The sequence below is a fragment of the Pituophis catenifer genome, unplaced genomic scaffold (assembly GCF_029215685.1).
Source record: "Pituophis catenifer annectens isolate HBS135680 unplaced genomic scaffold, rPitCat1.0.hap2 SCAF_11, whole genome shotgun sequence".
Classification (NCBI taxonomy): Eukaryota; Metazoa; Chordata; class Lepidosauria; order Squamata; family Colubridae; genus Pituophis; species Pituophis catenifer.
Window position 1 is genome coordinate 13,567,163 of NW_027256891.1, and position 19,715 is coordinate 13,586,877.

The window sequence follows — 19,715 nt, forward strand, 5'->3', positions numbered from 1 at the left end:
CCGCATGGGGCAACGCATTCGCGATTCTGGCCTCCCTTTTATGCCCCTCTCTATGGAAACCCGGATCAGGGGGCGAACTATGCGAGGCTGAATAGAAGAGACCCGCAGAAAAGGGCGCCCGAGTACAGCATCTGTTACACTCGGGAAGTTAGACTGACAGGGTAAAGCTAAAGAGACCCACTCGAGCAGCTTTAGATGCAAAGGGGGGAAAAGAAAAAAAAGAAGAAGAAAAAAAAACGGGGAGGGAGAATTCAGCTCCAGGCAGATAGGGTGGGCGTGTGTGCGTGCCTGTGTGTGTGTGTGCGCGCGCGTGTGGGCATGGGTGTGTGTGTGTTGAAATCTGGGGAACTGAAAGTAGGAAAGGGCAAAGAACACACATACAGAGAGACAAATAAATCGCCTAGAGATTTTGCGCCTAGGTTTGAAAAAAGAAGATAGGGTGGCGATTTGGCTTGGGGGGGGGAAATGGGATTATCGGGGGGGGGGGGTGCTTGCCTTTGCTTGAATACTCAAGGCCTCTTCTGGAGAGCAGGGCCCGATTCTTACTATTTGCACCCAAGCCCATCAGCTCGTTCCGAGCGGATTTGAGACTTGGAAGATTAAGGCGGCTTCGGTTGTCGCTGCTTCTTGGGCCGAGAGACAATCTAAAGGGACGAAAGTCCACTCCGAAGTTCTAAGGAAGAGCTTCTCCCTCTCCTCCCCTCTCTCTATTCTCTCTCACCCCTGCGATCCTTCAACCCTTCCAAGCGACCCGTCGGACAGGCCTCGGGGCGCGCGGGCCGTTTGAGCCGAAACGAAGCGCCCAATCCCGGTCGGTCACCGGGGGATCGGGACTCGGGAGGCTGATTTGGGCCAAGCCCGGGTAACTTCGAGCCGGGGAGGGTATAGTGGGGGAAGGATAGCGAGAACGACCCGCGCCGTCTTTGCGCTCGATCCGTGGAGGGCAAGGTCGGCTTTTTAAGACCCTGTAGATTTCTGTTTTTAACAACTTTGCGACTGGAGGAGGAGTGGGGGGGGGACCCTGGGGGCCGAAGGGCTCTCGAGGAGCTACGCTCCTATTTCTAAGCAGGGCGACGGCTTGGTTCCTGCCTGAGCCCGACCTTCGGCGGAAATGGTTGGGAAGAGAGCGGGGCTCCATTGGCAATGCCAGGCCGGATAGGATCCCTTTCAGTCTTCCTGTCGGCTTTCTCACCCACCCCCCAAAAAACCTCCATTCTTGGATAGGCGCGTTTTCCTCCCACCCCAAAGGAAAGGCAGCCCTATTTTGGGAAGGTGGATCCCCACCACCACACGCGCGGACACCAACCACTTCAGCCGGTTTTCTCTGCCCACCTCCCCCTTTTACGGATTCTAGTGGGGCCGTGGGAACGTAGAACAGGATTTTTCCCCACGTCTGCCGTGAAAAAGCCTCGCGTGCAACAGCTGCAGGTGGATCCCGAATGCAAACCCACGACCGCGTTAGTGCGAATTGACCAAAGCAAAAAATCAAGTTTGGCCAAAGCGAAATCTATCTATCTATCTATCTATCTATCTATCTATCTATCTATCTATCTATCTATCTATCTATCTATCGCCCGTCTATCACCCATCTGTCTATCCTTCTATTCGTCTATATCGCCTGTCGGTCTAATGTCCTTTTACTGCAAACTTCGAATCCAAACTAAAATCAACCACCTGCCTTTTTATCTCCAGAAACACCTGTCCGCTGACCTCGTCTCTGAAACGTGGCCAAGAAATTGTATTAGTCTGTTATTTTGCCCCAAGTTTAAAACAATAAACCAATAGGGAACGAAAAGAGAGCGTTCAGATTAAACACATACACAAACACACAAAGGGGGGGGGGGAGAGAAAGGAGGATTGGGGGGGCAAAAGAAGCTCACCTTGTTTAGGGCGATATTTTCATTTTCTCGAATTTTACTCCAGATCTGTCTTCCTGGAGAACTTACTGCCTTAATGACTTTGGGGTAGCTGCTAGCCTTCTTTTATTTCTGCTAAATATATGAAAATGTATGCAAATTTAAATCAAGCTTAACCTGGGAGCTCCTGTAATATATTTAATGGAATTTCAAACCAATAAGAGAACTGTGATGCAGCGTTCTGTAAGTGCAAATATAATTACGCAGCAAGGTTACCTCGGAATTATGCAATGAAAGGTCATTCAAAATAATAATACCAAAAAAAAAAAAAAGTCAGAGATTTCTTTAGCTTCTCTTTCTCCCCCCTCCCCCCCCCTTACCTCCCTCCTCACAAAGCATTAAGGTTTAATTTTTCTCAGCTGGAGCACCGCAACAGATCGCAATTTCTGTTCCTTTGCAGAATGTTTGAATGGGGGGAAAACACAAGGCACAATGTCATTTTTATTATTTTATTATATTTGTTAATCGCACTGTCAGCCAGATGTTTAGACTGTTTTTTTTTTTTTTTTGGCATTTTTATCCACCTACCGAGTCCTTGCCAAGGACCTGGGATAGGCAGACGTTTTTCCGGATGGTAGGTGGAGGATGTAAGCTGTTGCAGGGAAAACTGCCCTTTTGCAATTGACTGGTGGTAATTTTGTCAAGGCCGGTGGTATTCAAGTGATGTTCCAGATGTTTTAGAATTGTACCCAGAGCTGCTGCTATTACTATTACTATTATTATTATTATTATTATTATTATTATTATTATTATTATTATTATTATTATTATTATTATTATTATTATTATACCTTTAGTGAGATTCACAGCCTTTGAGGCTGGTTAATAGATTATTATTATTAGTAGTAGTAGTAGTAGTAGTAGTAGTAGTAGTAGTAGTAGTGTTACTACTAAGATTACTACCGGTAATCTTCTTCTGCCTTTTTTTTTTTTTTTTTTGCAGATTTTGTTCCTGACCTTTCGACTTATGCAAAATTGGACATTTGGTGCAAAGCCACATTTGGAGAGCAGAAAAGAACGGAAGATCGCAGGTTTTTCGGTCGAAGTTGGAAAGGAATCCGGTGAGTGGCTACTTTTCGGACGGTTTCCATTGGCCAGTTCCTCCGTGCGCAGGGCGGGCGGGCGCGCAGGGGGTTGCGCCGTATTTGGAATGACCCCGACAAAACAAAAAGGCGCGATAACCGCTCGCGTGTAATCCTAGACCGGGGGTGAGGGGGGGGGACTCTCGGTGCGCGCAAAGCAATCTTGCGCCGGCCGCTTTTCCCAGATAGGTGGGCTTTTTCTTTGAAAGTTGGAAAAAGGTGTGGGGCGGCGGGGGAGAGGGGTAGGAAAGCTCGCTGCCCCACTTGAAGCGGGGTGGTGGGTGGGTGGAGGCGGGATGGAGAGGACCCAGCTTCCATCGGGAGCAAACTTTTATCTCCCCTTGTCACCCCCACCCCCCCAAAAAATGAAAGAAACGGTTTGTATTTGAAGCAGAGGGAGAAGTTGGCTCCGGATTACTCAGCCAACCCTTCTCAACTACTGTCTTTGGTGCCTTTTCCCTCCCTTGGCAGGAGTGGGCAACGCACTCCGATTCCCACGAGCTAGGAATCTGTGTAAGGCACGCAAGGCTCTCCCACCCCCCCCCTCTCTCCTCCTTCTCTCCTCCTCCTTTCTTGGTAAGGCACAACTTTGCAAACTTCCTGAGTGCCTGGTTATTCGGGGACGCGTTTTTTCTTTTTTTTTAAAAAATCTTTGCTAGACCACCAGCCCACCCACCCCCCATTTTTTCACCCAACCTGTTGGCTTTGCAAGAGTAAATCCCGCCCCGTAGAGTAAACCCACCGGGGGTCTATCCTTTGCTGACACCCCCACCCCTGCCTAGACCTAGACTTCAAGCCATTGAGAAGGGTCTCCCTTTCAGCTTGGCAAAGGAGGCGCTGGCGCTCTCGGGAGCAGGTATTTAACCTCTCCACGCGCCCCCTCCCCACCCAGCCCAGCACGTCCCGGGGAAGGAGAGGCAGGGAGGGGAGAGAAGACCCCCGCGCGCCTTTTTTTTTTTTTTTGCCCTGACTCAATGGCTGCGAATTCAAACCGGGCTCCGAGCCCTCCTCTCCTCTCCTTCCTCCACTCCCACTCCCCTCTTTCCAAGAAGAGCCAGCTGGCCAAGCAAGGGTTAACCCCACCGACGACCCTCGGGCAGCCCTCGGGCGCCAGCCAATGAAGAGGCCGGACGGAGGCACTTCCTGCCGGTCGACTCCCTCGTTTTAACCCTTCGCCCGCCAGTGCTCCTTCGGGTCCCCCCTCCTTTTTTCCCCCTCCTCTTTCTTTCTTTCTTTTTTCTTTTTTTTTTCCCTGGGAGGCGGGCGGAGGAGGAGGGAAGGGGGGGGAGCCTGGCGTGGAGCCAACCTCTTCGGCGCTCCATCATTGGCCACGGCTTCCCTTTCCCGGCGGGAAGAGCCTGTCGGATTGGGCGCCGGTAACGCCGGTCAGAGAGCGCTGGCTGAGTCGGCTTTCTCTTTCGGCTGGGTAAACTGTCAAAGGCTCGAGCGAGCGGCCGCTTCGCCACATCCTAGGCGGGGAGGGGGAGGGGGGGAGAGAGAGACCCGGAGCCAGCCTAGCCTAGCCTAGCCTAGCCAAAGCCTGAAGCCCGAAGCCACGCAAAACGAAGCGCGAGAGCCCAAGGATGGCTACGGCGGCCACCAACCCTTACAGCATCCTCAACTCCGGCGCTTTGGTCCATGCGGATTCGGTGGCGATGCAGCAAGGCGGCCCGTTCCGCAACCCGCAGAAACTTCTGCAAAGTGACTATTTGCAAGGGGTGGCCGGCAACGGGCATCCGCTGGGCCATCACTGGGTCACCAGCTTGAGCGACGCGGGGCCCTGGGCGGCGGCTCTGAGCGGCGGTGGCGGCGGAGGAGGTGGTGGTGGTGGAGGAGGAGGAGGAGGTGGTGGTGGTGGAAGCTCCCTGGACCAGCCCGACGTGAAACCCGGGCGAGAAGACTTGCAGCTGGGCGCCATCCTGCACCACCGCTCGCCCCATCACGTCAGCCATCACTCCCCGCACCATGCCAGCCACCCCAACGCTTGGGGTGCCACCCCGGCTCACGGTTCGGCTTTACCGGTCAGCGGAGGCCAACCCCCGCCGCCTCCGCCGCCGCTCAACGTTTACTCGCAGGCCGGCTTCACCGTCAGCGGCATGCTGGACCACGGCGGGGGTTTAACGCCTCCACCCGCCGCTGCGCCTCCTCCTCCTCCTCCTCCTCTTCCTCCTCCGGGGCTTCACCCGGTGCTGCGGGACTCCCCGGCGGAGCCCACCGAGTTGGCTTCCCATCACTGCCCGGAGCATTCGGACGAAGAGACGCCCACCTCGGACGAGCTGGAGCAGTTCGCCAAGCAGTTTAAGCAACGCCGGATCAAGCTGGGCTTCACCCAGGCCGACGTGGGGCTGGCGCTGGGCACCCTCTACGGCAACGTCTTCTCCCAGACCACCATCTGCCGGTTCGAGGCCCTCCAGCTGAGCTTCAAGAACATGTGCAAGCTGAAGCCGCTGCTGAACAAGTGGCTGGAGGAGGCCGACTCGTCCACCGGCAGCCCCACCAGCATCGACAAGATCGCGGCGCAGGGCCGCAAGCGCAAGAAGCGGACTTCCATCGAGGTCAGCGTCAAGGGGGTCTTGGAGACCCACTTCTTGAAATGCCCCAAGCCGGCCGCTCAGGAGATCTCCTCGCTGGCCGACAGCCTGCAGCTGGAGAAGGAGGTGGTGCGCGTCTGGTTCTGCAACCGGCGGCAGAAAGAGAAGCGCATGACGCCGCCGGGCGAGCCGCCGCAACCCCACGAAGTCTACGCGCACGGCGGCAAAACGGACGCCTCGTGTCACGACCTTTGACTATGACCCACCCGCTCAGGACCCGGGGAACGGCGCACCCAGCCGGACGGGCGCGCGGGCGGGCGGGCGGGGGTTGACCTCACGGCGTTGTCCCTTCCCTTCCCTTCCCTTCCCTTCCCTTCCCTTCCTTCCTTCCTCACTCGCTCACTCCCTTCTATTCTTCCTTCCTTCCTTCCTTCCCTCCTTTCTATTCTTCTTTCCTTCCTTCCTCACTCACTCACTCACTCCCTTCTGTTCTTCCTTCCTTTCCTCCTTTCTATTCTTCCTTCCTTCCCTCATTCACGCTTTCTGTTTTTCCTTTCTGTTTTTCCTTCCTTTCCTCCTTTCTATTTCTTTCTTCCTTCCCTCCTTTCTATTCTTCCTTCCTTCCCTCCTTTCTCTTCTTCTTCCTTCTTTCCCTCCATTCCTCCCTTCTTTCTATTTTTCCTTTCTGTTTTTCCTTCCTTTCCTCCTTGCTATTAATTCCTTCCCTCCTTTCTATTCTTCCTTCCCTCCCTCCTTTCTATTCTTCCTTCCCTCCCTCCTTTCTGTTTTTCCTTCCTTTCCTCCGTTCTGTTTCTTCCTTCCCTCCTTTCTCTTCTTCCTTCCTTCCCTCTTTTCTATTCTTCCTTCCCTCCCTCCTTTCTATTTTTCCTTTCTGTTTTTCCTTCCTTTCCTCATTTCTATTTCTTCCTTCCCTCCTTTCTACAATTCCTTCCTCCTTTCTATTTTTCCTTCTTTCCTTCCTTCCTTCCTTCCTTCCTTCCTTCCTTCCTATTCTTCCGTCCTTCCTTTCTATTCTTCCTTCCCTCCTTTCTATTCTTCCCTCCTTCCCTCCTTTCTATTTTTCTTTCCTTCCTTCCTTCCTTCCTTTCTATTCCTTCCCTCCTTCCCGCCAGGATTTTCAGCAGCATCTTCCACGATATAGACTACACCACCACCTCCTGAAGAAAGGAAGAAAAAAAAAGAGACACTGTTCTTCTTTCTTGCCGTCGCATCTTCACAAGCCCAGCAACAGAAAAGCGGTAGGAAAAGGGGGGGGAGGGCGTGGGAAGCCAGCGAGCTCTCCCCCACCCACCCACCGGTCTTTCCCCCACCCCCACCCCGCTATAATGTAATTTTTTGCCCCTCTCCCAGCGCCGATTATCTGTGCTTAAATGGCAAAGCTTCCCCCCTCGCCCCATCGCCGATAGAAAAGGGGAAATCGTGATCTCTATATCCGAGAAAGAAAGAAAGAAAGAAAGAAAGAAAGAAAGAAAGAAAGAAAGAAAGAAAGAAAGAAAGAAAGAAAGAAAGAGACAAGACAAGACGTGCCTACGAATAACCTTTCAGAGCCTTGGTCCGATCCGGTGTATTTCAGGTGACGAATCTCGTTTTAAGACAGACTTTTTTTTAAGAAAAAAAAAAGCTTGGCTGGACTTTGCTCGTTGCTAAAAAAAAAATGACCCTTCGCTCTGGCGGCCTTCTGAAGGTCCGCGAAGGGTGTCCTCCATCTAGGATCCCGCGTTTGCTTCCCATTGACCGGCCTTTCCTTTCTCCTCCGCCCCGCTTCCCCCCCCACCCCCACAGATCCCTCCCCGTGGAGAAAAAGTGGAGTCCGGAATTTCCCCATTCCTCAGCAGGAGGAAAACCAAACTGGAGCTCTTGTGGATTTTTTTTTTTTAATTATTATAATATATATATTTTTTACCCCAAAGACCGAAACGCGAAGCGACTCCGGCGTGTTTTGTTGCCTTTCCCTTCTGGCTGAGCCACGTTCCGAATTGTACAATGTCAAAACGGACATTTTCTAAAGGGAGGGGGAAACCCTCCTCCTCCTCCCTCGGCTTCGCTCGCAGTCTCCTTTTCTGCTTTTGGCCCTCTCGACACAGATTTATTTAATAATAATAATAATTCCAAAAGGCCAGGATCCTCCTAAGATGGAAAGCCAGCTTTTCTTGGTCTTTTTTTTTTTTTTTTAATGGCTCTTCGACTGGATCCCTCCCTGACCGGCACCTGAAGCTTACGGTCTGTACTTTAAACCCTTTTCCCGTTCTCCAATTCGGATCTTTCGCTTCGGAATAACTCCTTGTTGCCTGCTTTGCATTTCGGGAGCCGGAGGGAATACGGCTGGGGTTGAAAATTATGGAAATAAAGATGAGCCAGAGACGGAAAGTCCAAGAGAATCAGGAAAAAATTGGGGCGTGGGGGAAGGGGGGAAATAGATTCCCCAATCCGGGATCGTTTGATTAACTGTTGGGGAGGGGGGAAATGTCTTATGTGATCCAAAAGGATTTTGTTCAATTGTTAGGGTTAAAATCCTGGGCCTCCCCGAGGAAAGGAATTGAGCAGAGATCGTTTGGCTGAGAAATGTCTTTCTTTAAAGAAAAGAATGAATCTGGGTTCTGCGGGATTGGTCGATATAATTTTATGGGTGCGTTTACAAAAGCGTGGTTAGGAGAGTTTGCATGCACATCCTCAGACCTCTGGTGTATTGTCTGCCGTCTCTACCTACACGGAACCACCAGATGTGTGTGTGTGCAGGTGCGTGTAAGAGATAGACACACACATATCCCTTGTTACCGGCAAAGCAGAACCACACAGAGGTTTGAATCTCCCGTGTATTGTTTTTCCACGTGCATGGCAAAGTAGACGAGAGACGCGCTGCCAGTCTGGGAATCTGGGAGCGATCCTAAAATCCAGAAAATGCTCCCCCCCCCTTCCGCGCCCCTCGGATGGGCCTTTTTAAATTTAATTTTTTTTTAAAAAAAGTTCCCCCGACCTTAATTTCCCTTTTTAGAAATCCATTCCTCACAAGGATGGATTGTCCAAATTCATTTTTCCCACTTTTTCTGTGCGCGAGGCTATTTTATTTTTATTTTCTTTATATTGTGTCTCCTCTCACGACCCACAGAAATGCTCCACGGGAATTCTGAATATGCTTTTAAAGACTCAGCAGGGAAGAAATCCCTGCTATCTTTCTGCCAACTTTATATTAAATAATTATTAAAAAGAACAAAAAAAAAAACCACCCTTGTACAGTTTTGTATATTCTAAACGTTTTTTGGGAAGTTATTAATTTAAAAGGGAAAAAAAATCATTTAGATTATTCATTTAGTAACTGAGGTATAATAAACGCTATTTTCATTAAAGGTTGCTTTTTCAACTATTTTATTCCAAATTGCCTATTGCAATTGCCGACAATTATTTATTTTCAATAAATTCCACATTATGTTTAAAAAAAAGTAATAAAAATCAATAAAAAAAAATAAGAATACCCCGAAGCGATTGTCTGTCGTGGAGGGAAGGAAGGCTTAAAACAAAATAAATTCAACAACAGCAACAACAAAAAGAGAGATTCGCTTGTGATGTTTGATTGTCAACCACTTTTAGTCAAGGGGTTTATATTGATGCAATATTTTATTGTTGTAAAGACATACACACACACAAAAAAAGATACAAATAAAAACATTTTTACAAAGTAACCAAAAAAGTTGCATAATTTTTTTTTGTGCGGAGGCCAAATCCAGCATCTTTCACCATAGTCTTTTATTAGTAGTATTGCAATCTACAATTCCATTCCCAGTCTAAGGCGGGTAGAGGCCTAATAATTCACGTCCTAACCAAGGATCTGAGAATTATTAAGGTAGAATTGTGGTTACAATTAGGGGAAAGCTTGTTTTTGCTTGGTTTTTAAATGGAGGTGTCTGCTGGTATGAAATTTCTCAAACCCTTTGTTTTTTTTTCTTATTATATTCAACCGAATATAATACAAAAGCAAATATGTATGTATGTATGTATGTATGTATATATATATACACACACACACATAAAAGCATATATATATATATATAAAAGCATATATGCCTGTCAAAAAAATCCTCTGTTTCCCCCCCCTCCCCTTTAAATCACCTGTCCAGAGAGAAGAACTGAATCTCTTCAAAGTAAAAAAGATTCCGGTTAAGGAAAACTAAATTTCTGAAGGGGTTTATGGTTTGAAGGTGTTTGTGGTTTATATATATATTTCTTGTTGTTGCTGCTGGAGGAAATCAAATAAAGAAAGGAAGAGAGGACTGTTCTGGGCTGTTCTGGGTTGTTTTCTCGAGTTTTTCCCTAGACAATTTCATAGATAGGAAGGAGAAAATTATATATGAATTATATGTAAATACAAATTGTATACTGTATATGTATTATATGTAAATACAAATTGTATATGTATATGTATTATATGTAAATACATACGATGCACATACATATTCAAAATATGAATCTGCACCATGTGTGTGTGTGTGTGTGTGTGTGTGTGTGTGTGTGTGTGTGTATAAAATCTGTCTTCTTAAGTTTTCGCGGATGTGTATATGCAAAAAATTTAAACACCCGAGATTTTAATTTTTTGCATACATACATATATATATATATATATATGCAAAATACATATACATACATATATACATACATACATACATACACACACACACACATATACCGGTATATCTATATACAGTATATGTATATATAAAATTATACGCATGCAGCAGAATTAGGCTAGGTGAAGAGAGAGGCTGGTTTTAAACACCAACCTGGCCAGAACATCTGCTGGGAAGGCGAATCCGCGCCTCTCTCGCCCAGCTCTGAAGAGTCGCCCCCTCCCCTCGATTTCTTTTTCGACCACCCGTTCGCAGTTGACAAAGCAAGGAGGAACGCGAAAGCTTTACTTTTCTTTCTTTTCTTTTCTTTCTTTCTTTTTTTTTTTATCGTCCGGCTGGCTGGCTGGGTATTTTCTGCGCGCGCTCGGGCGCCCCCCCCCTCCCCAATCTTCTCCTCCCCTCCCCCCCCTTTCTCTCTCATTCTTTTTTCTCTGTCTCCCGCGCGCGCGCGCGCGCTCGTGTGCGGGGAGGCTATTCCCTGCCCCGCACTCTGCCTTGCAAAGAGATATAATTCAAAACAGGGGAGCAGTCTGGAAAGGCAAGGGAGGGGATGGGGGGGGGAGGTGGGAGGTGGGGGTGAAAAGGCTGAAGCCGCGGCGTCGCCTTTGTGAAGGCAGAGAGGCATGCATCGGTTTGGGTTGTGTTAGGTTGCACGTGTATGGTTTGCGGATTGGTGTTTTTTTTATATTATTATTATTATTATTATTATTATTATTATTATTATTATTATTATTATTATTATTATTATTATTATTTAATCTTTAGTGAGATTCACAGCCTTTGAGGCTGGTTAATAGCTCAGCAGCTCAAGTCTAACCAAGGACCTAGGAACTGTTGTTGTTGTTATTATTATTATTATTATTATTATTATTATTATTATTGGTTAATCTTTAGTGAGATTCACAGCCTTTGAGGCTGGTTAATAGCTCAGCAGCTCAAGTCTAACCAAGGACCTAGGAACTGTTGTTGTTATTATTATTATTATTATTATTATTATTATTATTATTGGTTAATCTTTAGTGAGATTCACAGCCTTTGAGGCTGGTTAATAGCTCAGCAGCTCAAGTCTAACCAAGGACCTAGGAACTGTTGTTGTTGTTATTATTATTATTATTATTATTATTATTATTATTATTATTATTATTATTATTATTATTAGGTGGGGGGCGATGGGAAGGTTGCGTAGGATTTGTAAGTGGGGTGATGGAGAAGGAGAAAGGATATTCTGCAAAAAAGCCGGGTCGAGTGAATTGCAAAGGATCCCGGGGACTCTTGGTGTGGTCCTTGTGCTTGGCTGACCTGCAAAGCAGCACATCCCAATGCGCAAAGTAACTCTCTCGGGGCCTTTGTTGTTTTTCTCCTCCATCCAGCCAATGGATCGGTGGGGCAGAGGAGGTGGCCTGGAAGGGAAAGGAGCTGGGCCTAAGGCAGAGAGACAGAGAGGGAGGGAGGGAGAGGGAGAGGGAGAGGGAGGGAGGGAGGGAGGGAGAGGGAGAGAGTGGCGTTGAGTCAGGCCTGGTGTGCAGCAGATCGCTCCCCCTCCTCTTCCCATTGGCTCCCCTTGTTCTAGAAAGTTCACCCCACTCGCTCTGGATCCCTGGAAATCCCTCACCTCTTTTCCCTTACTGTTCCCCAAACTCAAGATCTCTAAGAGATAATGCCCTGGAGATAATTTGGGGAAGGGACCCACCTCCTGTCATCTTCCCATCTCCTTGCCTTCTCAGGTGCTGGCCTTGGCCTCTGGCTGGTGCAAACCTCAACTCTTACCCCTTCCTCTTTTAACTGAAATGCCCACCCCCACCCCCAATAGCTCTTGAATTGCTAGATCGGAAGCTGTAAGGTGTAGTTGTTTGCTTGTTGTTGTTGACTTTGGTGGCAGCCAGGTCTGTCTCTATCCCAGCCCAGCTACATTCCAGAGTGCTTCCTGATTTTGATTTCAGGGAAGCATTAAAATATGGATGGAGGCAGCAGTTCTGAGAGAGAGAGAGAGAGAGAGAGAGAGAGAGAGAGAGAGAGAGAGAGAGAGAGAGGGAGAGAGAGGGAGGGAGAGCGAGAAATACACAGAGAGAAAAAGAGAGAGAGAGAAAGAGAAAAACAGAGAGAGAGAAAAACAGAGAGAGAGAAATAGAAAGAAAAAAACAGAGAGAGAGAAAGAGAGAGAAAAAAAACAGAGAGAAAAACAAAAAGAGAAAAACAGAGAGAGAGAGAGAGAAACAGAAACAGAGAGAGAGAAAAACACACAGAGAGAAATAGAAAGAAAAAAACACAGAGAGAGAAAAACAGAGAGAGAAAAACACAGAGAGAGAAATAGAAAGAAAAAAACAGAGAGAAAAACACACAGAGAAAAACACACAGAGAAATAGAAAGAAAAAAACAGAGAGAAAGAGAGAGAGAGAGAAAAAAACAGAGAGAAAGAGAAAAACAGAGAGAGAGAAAGAGAGAGAGAAAACACACAGAGAGAAATAGAAAGAAAAAAACAGAGAGAGAGAAAGAGAGAGAGAGAAAAACAGAGAGAGAAAAACACACAGAGAAATAGAAAGAAAAAAACGAGAGAGAGAAAGAGAGAGAGAGAAAGAGAGAGAAAAACACAGAGAGAGAAAAACACACAGAGAGAAATAGAAAGAAAAAAAGATAGAGAGAAAGAGAGAGAGAGAGAGAGAGAGAGAGAGAGAGAGAGGGAGAGGGAGAGAGACTGCAGAAAAACAACAGTTAATCATATGTAATGGGATTCAATACAGCCCCAGTTCCTCCTCCTTTTCTTCCTGAGCCAGAGATGTTTGTGCTTGGAGGAGAAAAATAAACCTCACAGACAGCGAACTAAGCCAGAATATAAGATCATCCATCCATGAGCTCAAAAAAATTAATCTAGACAGAAGCGAAGGGGGGAGGGGGCGAGAGGGGAAGCCTTGCTGAATATTTATTTTAATAGCAAGATAAATGATCTGTGGGCATGCATGTGCTCCTTGCTGGCTCCTCAAGGTTCTTTATATATTATTTAAAGAGAGAGATTCCTATAAAAGCATCTTTTTAAAAAAAGGAAAAGAAAGAAGGTGGGGGGGAGAAATATGACAGAGAATTAGAAGGAGAATGTAGATGGTGTACCTGCAGGGAAAGGCTTGTCGTGAATATTAGGCTGAGTGCAATGTTTTGTTTTATTTTTTAATGCTTAATAATCATATTCTTCGGTTATAATGTGAATAAGCTTTAAATAATGAACAAAAGCTAAGAGCATAGTTGCTTTATTGGGCCATCTTGTTATCAAAGCGTGTTTATTTTTCACATAGGCATCCTAAGCTTTGACTGTTGTCTCCAGCCAACTTGGAAGGAAAAAAGGAAGGCTGATGAACCAGAGATGCTTTGCGGCTTCAAAAATTAGGAATATGGCTGGGTTCACCCACATTTTCATGTCGGGTTTGCTGGGTTGGGTAAATCCAGCCATCGTGGTTTGCCAACCTGGTTTCTGGTGGGCATCATGCAAAATCAGCCAAGCAAGCGTGGTTCACTGAGCTAGCCCTGGCTGAGTAAATCTGGCTTAATATAAGGTATGAAACCAACCAAGAGATAATAGATTGGGGAGCTTTCCATACGGCAGGGTGTGGGCCATCTGCGTGGCCAAACTTTTTCGGAAAGTCCCAAATTCTTTCCCTTGCTTGTTCTCCAATTGTCCTCCACTTACGACTAGGGGTGGGCTACTGCCAGTTCGGTGTGCCCAGAACCGAAAATGTGAGCGCACGCATGGCATCGATAAACCGGCGATTATATAGGACATGATAGCACCAGGGCAGGTGGGAGTAGCCAGCCCTGGTTAGAACTACCCGTTTTCCCGAACCGGTCTGAGCCGGCTGTAGCCCACCACTGCTTATGACCACAACTGAACCCAAAATTTTTTTGTTGCTAGGAGAGAAATTTGTTAAGTGAATGTTGGCCTTTCTTGCCACCGTTGTTCAGTGAATCGCTGCGGTTGTTAAGTTAGTAACCCGGTTGTTAAGTGAATCTGGCTTCCCTGTAGACTTGGCTTGTCAGAAGGAGATCAAGATGCTGCAACCATCATAAGCCAGTTGCCAAGCGTCTGAATTTTAATCACGTGACCACGGGGAATGCTGCAGTGGTCGTAAGTGTGGAAAATGGTCATAAGTCACTTTTTTTCAGTGCCATTGTAACTTTGCATGGTCACTAAATGAACTGTTCTATGTTGAGGACTGCTTGTAAAAAATCTCAGGTGAAAGGAAAGATCATTTTCCTCTGACCTGAAGAATCAGCCGGCATCAGTCTGGATGGACACCTCACCTGGCCAAGGTAGGTCAGGATGATAACTATACCAACATGTAAACCACATATGATTCATATTCATATCAAACTGCATATGACTCTGCTTGAGCACCAGGTTGGAAGAGAAGACCTCCAAGGTCCCTTCCAGATCTATTCCGATTGATTGATTGATTGATTGATTGATTGATTGATTGATTGATATCAGATTAAAGATTGAGGGAACCTGTCTGGACAGATTGCTTTAGATACTCCAAAAACTTATTTTCCAATCAGCTCTTCTTGTTTTACTTTGTTGTGTTCAGAATTGGAGGCTGGTATTTGGTAATTGATATTATTGGAGAATGGCTGCATGAATCTATAGTAGCCCAAACAGAGAAAAAAATCTGATAACACCTTTCCAAACTAACACATTTTATTAAAAGGTATAAGATCTCGTGAGCTAAATCTGTAGCTCATGAGAATTTACGTCTTCTAATCAAATGCCTTGGTCAGAAAAAAAAAATCTTACAGGAATCCATTAATATTTTATAGAAAATATAATTCCAAAGCTTTCGTCAAGGTATCCCATGGATTATGAATGTCTGCACTGATGATCTTCAGGAAGTTTTGTATTTCATAATCCTAGAATCATAGTTCTATACCAACATTCTCAACTTTTGTCACTGCTAAGATGTTTGGACTTCAGCTCCCAGAATTCCCCAAACAGCATCCTGGCTGGGGAATTCTGGGAGTAGAAGTCCAAACATCTTAGCATTGTCAAGGCTAAGAAATATTGTTCTATGCCGTGGAAAAGTGGCAGGCAAGGGAAGGATCATTTAATGGGAACTATCTAGTTATAGCAGCCAGCTCATCCTGGCTGCAGAATCTGGCTTGGCAAGTTCAATTTTCAAAAGCTTAAATGGACTATTTAAACTAGCTGATTGGTTTTCTCTTAATATATGCAGATGATATGTATGGAAAATTAATTAATTATACACACACACACACACACACACACACACACACACACACACAGAGGTAACTTGCGCACAATATCAGAGAAAAGTTATCGTGGGGCTTTTATGGATACTCTATTCTTAAAACTTGCATTTTATGAGGGATTCTTTTTTTGCTCTGGGATGACTTCTTAGAGTTTCAGATTATTCTCCCCTTCCCTGAGTTTGTTCTTCTGTATGTCTAGATAAGAAAGATAGAGGGATTTGTTTGTTTGTTTGTTTATTACTTTTTTTTGCCACCCATCTCACTCCGAAGGGATCTCTGGGCAGCTTACAATATTAAAAAGCCTAAAGCAACACAACAATATGTATACAATAAGAGTAAAACTCTGCGGTAAGATGAGTGGCCCATACATCTTATAAATAAAATAAATGTATTTTAAAAAGTATAAATAAATAAATTTTGTACTTAATATTTGTAAATATTTTATATTTGCATTTTATAAATACATTTTATACATAAATTAAAATATGAATTATCAGCGACAACTAAAAGATGGAGAGGGAGGGAATAGGATGAGTAAGGAAGGAAGTGGGCTCTATCTATCTATCTATCTGTCTGTCTGTCTGTCTGTCTGTCTGTCTGTCTGTCTGCCTGCCTGCCTGCCTGCCTACCTACCTACCTACCTACCTACCTACCTACCATGTTTCCCCGAAAATAAGACCTTGTCTTATATTTTTTTGAACGCTTATTTTTTTGAAATAAGCACTTGGCATTATTGCCATGTGCTCAAAAGCACGATTGGGTTTATTATCAGGGGATGTCTTATTTTGAGGGAAACAGGGGATCTATCTATATCTATCTATCTATCTATCTATCTATCTATCTATCTATCTATCTATCTATCTATCCATCCATCCATCCATCTATCATGCAGCAAGTTAAGCCATAATGTACCATAATTGTGTGGCTTTGCCTTAGTGTACTATCTGAATTCAGCCCTTGTGGTTTATAAACCATGGTTTATGGCTTACTGATTCCAACTAACCATGGCCCATTGCTTCATGAAATGTGAAATCCAACATATTTGAGTGGTGCGGTTTGTTAGACTCCGTTTTCAGTGTTTATCTGTTAATTGGACCTATCCTCATAATTGTAGAAGCATTGTTCGCACGAAGGGGTGGTGGGGGAAGCACAATTAGGATCTCTCGCTCCCTCCGTGTGTACATACACACATGCACACACTTAAAGCCATCAGTGTAATTAAAGTATTGTAACATGAGGGAGAAATTAATACCATCTAGATAGGTCACATAGGGGCATTTACTTTCTATCAATTATGCTATTATTGAATCTCTATGTGAAAAATTGAAATTCTCGTTCCCGTTCATTCATATTAACGGCAACTAGAATAGGAGTTCTTTTCATGGATGAAATATTTCCTTTTGGTGTCGTTTTGAGACTCTGCCAGTCCTATTTTTTGCACAACTGTGCAAATTTTCCTTTTGTTCATCCCCAACCACCAGCACCTTGAATTTAATTCAGCTGCAGCAAGATAAGCAATAAAATGCAGATGTAAACAAAAGAGGTTTGAAAGAACTTTTTAAAGGAACAAGAGCGGCTAGGAAATCCCATTTTAAACCCATTTAAAGAAACAAAACAACACAACAACAACAACAAAAAGAAATCTTTTGCATTGTAGATATTAAAATTTGGTCTCGGTCTAACCAACGGAAACTCTTTCCTGCCATCTAATGTTAAATATTGTTCACTGTCAGCTTCTCTGCACCAGTTTTGTTCAGACATGTTCATAACACAGGGACTGGCTTAAGACAATGATTTATGCTTGAAGGAGACAAGGAGAAGTAAAGTAGTCTAGGTGGAAGGTCCAGATTGGTTCTGGTTTTAGTATTTTCTCCCCACCAATTTCCACAGTCCACTTCTCCTTCCCATTAAGAGGGATTGCTTGATAAAAAATGTTCCAATGCTGAATCGTCATCATTATTTATATGACAGATTAACAGAGTTGGAAGGGACCTTGTAGGTCATCTAGTCTGACCCCCCACCCACGCAGGAGACCCTACACCATTTCTGACGGATGGCAGTCTAGTCTCTTCTTGAAAGCTTCCAATGATGAAGCTCCCACAACTTTTGAAGGCAACTTGTGTTCCATGGGTTGATTGTTCCCATTGTCAGAAAGTTCCTCCTTATTTCTAGGTTGAATCTCTCCTCGGTCAATTTCCATCCATTATTCCTTGTCTAGCCTTCGGGTGCCTTGGAGAATAGTTTGACCCCCTCCTCTCTGTGGCAGCCCCTCAAATATTGGAAGACTGCTATCATGTCTCCCCTGGTCCTTGTCCTCATTTGACTAGCCATGCCCAGTTCCTGCAACAGTTCATCGTATGTTTTAGCCTCCAGTCCCCTCATCATCCTGGTTGCTCTTCTCTGCACTTTTTCTAGAGTCTCAACATCTTTTTTATAGTGTGGTGACCAAAACTGGATGCGGTATCATCATCATCATCATTATCATCATCATCATGAGAGAGCCACACCTTGCACGCAGAAAGTGGAAAGAAATGGAAGGATTTTCATTGGTATCGAATGCACCATTGAGCAACAATGAAACCAGAGTTTGAAATCATTGGTTAAAGGGTGGCTGATTTCTGCCCACACAGGCAGCGTCTGAAAATGAGAGGAGCAATGATCTTGCTTCAGAAAGACTTGCGTTCATCTACATTGAAGTTTGGTCAGAAGATTAATTAGTCAAGCTATTAATCTGATTGATCAATTAATGTCTCTTTAATCAGGTGGCAGCCCCAAGGTGTATATATTAAGAGGAAAAGCTCTCTCCGTATGGAATCAGCCAACAAACCAGCTTTGGAACATCTCAGTCTGCATCGGTGGCCCTACATATGTGTGAATTCTACCAACCTGACTTAGGTCATAGTGATACAATGAACAGAGTTTATATTTTAAGGCAATTTTAAGGCAAAGATTTTAAGAGGAGATTAGACAGCCATTTGTCTAGAATTGTACAGGTTCTCCTGCAGGGGGTTGGACTAGAAGACCTCCAAAGTCCCTTCCAACTCTGTTATTCTGTAAGATGCTGAATGTGAAAAGACACAGAAAAAGGTATGGAATACTGGATGTTAAGTGGAATCTGGACAAGGAACTGGGTTCAAATCAGTATTCAGGGCAAGTATGTAGGCATCTACAGCTCTTCTGTTTATTTGTTTAAGTGTATCAGATCTATGCAGATCAAAAACCATAGCGTGTGGGAACCAGGCATCCTAAACCTCCTCCTAGCCTGTTGTTTACAAAAATTCCACCCCTTCTATGGATGTGGATGTTTAAAATAACTCTATGAGTATGTTTATAAAAACTCTACTCACCTCCCGCTGGGCACATGAAATAAGAATAAAAGATCCATTGGTATCAATCAAGGCATAAGAAATGGAGATGAGATTTTAATAAATAGTTCAGCTGGAGGGAGAGGAATTAGGGTGCTCCCTCCTTGACACGATGGTTCCAGTTAGCATAAGCCATGGTCTGCTTAAAGAGTGAGTTACGATACTCGGCTATCCTTGGGTACTAATAGTAGTCATTGGTTACTTTATACGTTTTGTTGTTCAGTGTTGGGCTGAATCCCTCGTTTATAGCAACTCAGATGGGGAATTCTATTGATTGAGTGGGTATGTAAGCATGTATGTATGTATGTATGTATGTATGTATGTATGCAGTGGTGAAATCTAAAATTTGTTATTACTGGTTCTGTGGGCGTGGCTTGGTGTGGGGGGTAATGTGTCTGGGTTGACGTGGCCAATTTTTTTTTTTTTTACTTTTAAAACCATTTTTTCTACAACCTCTTCGCCGAAGAGGTTGTAAAAAATGCTTTCAAAAGGCTCTGATGATCCCAGCTGAGTTGCCTGATTGGCAGAGGCTTTTTTTCTTTTAAAAGCCTCTGACGATCCAAGCTGACTTGCCTGATCGGCAGAGGCTTTTAAAAGAAAAAAAGCCTCTGCCGATCAGGCAACTCAGCTGGGATCATCAGAGCCTTTCTGAAGAGGTTGCAGAAAAAAATGCTTTGAAAAGCCTCTGACCATCCCAGCTGAGCCGCGCGATCATCAGAGGCTTTTAAAAAAACTTTTAAAAGCATTTTTTCAGCCGAAGAGATTGTAGAAATCATGCTTTTAAAAGTAATAAAAAAAGCCTCTGATGATTGTGCGGCTCGGCTGGGCATGGGCGGGGGGGGGGCAGGGATTTTTGCTACCGGTTCTCCGAACCACCCACCTCCATTGCTACCAGATCGGGCGATCCGGTCCGAAACGGGAGCATTTCACC

General features: G+C 45.1%; 1 protein-coding gene across 1 annotated transcript; it reads left to right on the plus strand.

Moving 5' to 3' along the window:
- Window positions 1–4,581: 4,581 nt before the first annotated feature.
- Window positions 4,582–5,784, plus strand: POU3F4 (POU class 3 homeobox 4). Its single transcript, XM_070951896.1, has one exon. The coding sequence runs from the start codon at window positions 4,582–4,584 to the stop codon at window positions 5,782–5,784; it is 1,203 nt and encodes a 400-aa protein (XP_070807997.1).
- Window positions 5,785–19,715: the final 13,931 nt, after the last annotated feature.

Coding starts and splice junctions, on each gene's coding strand:
- POU3F4 (XM_070951896.1), top strand. CDS start 4,582: ATGGCTACGGCGGCCACCAACCCTTACAGCATCCTCAACTCCGGCGCT.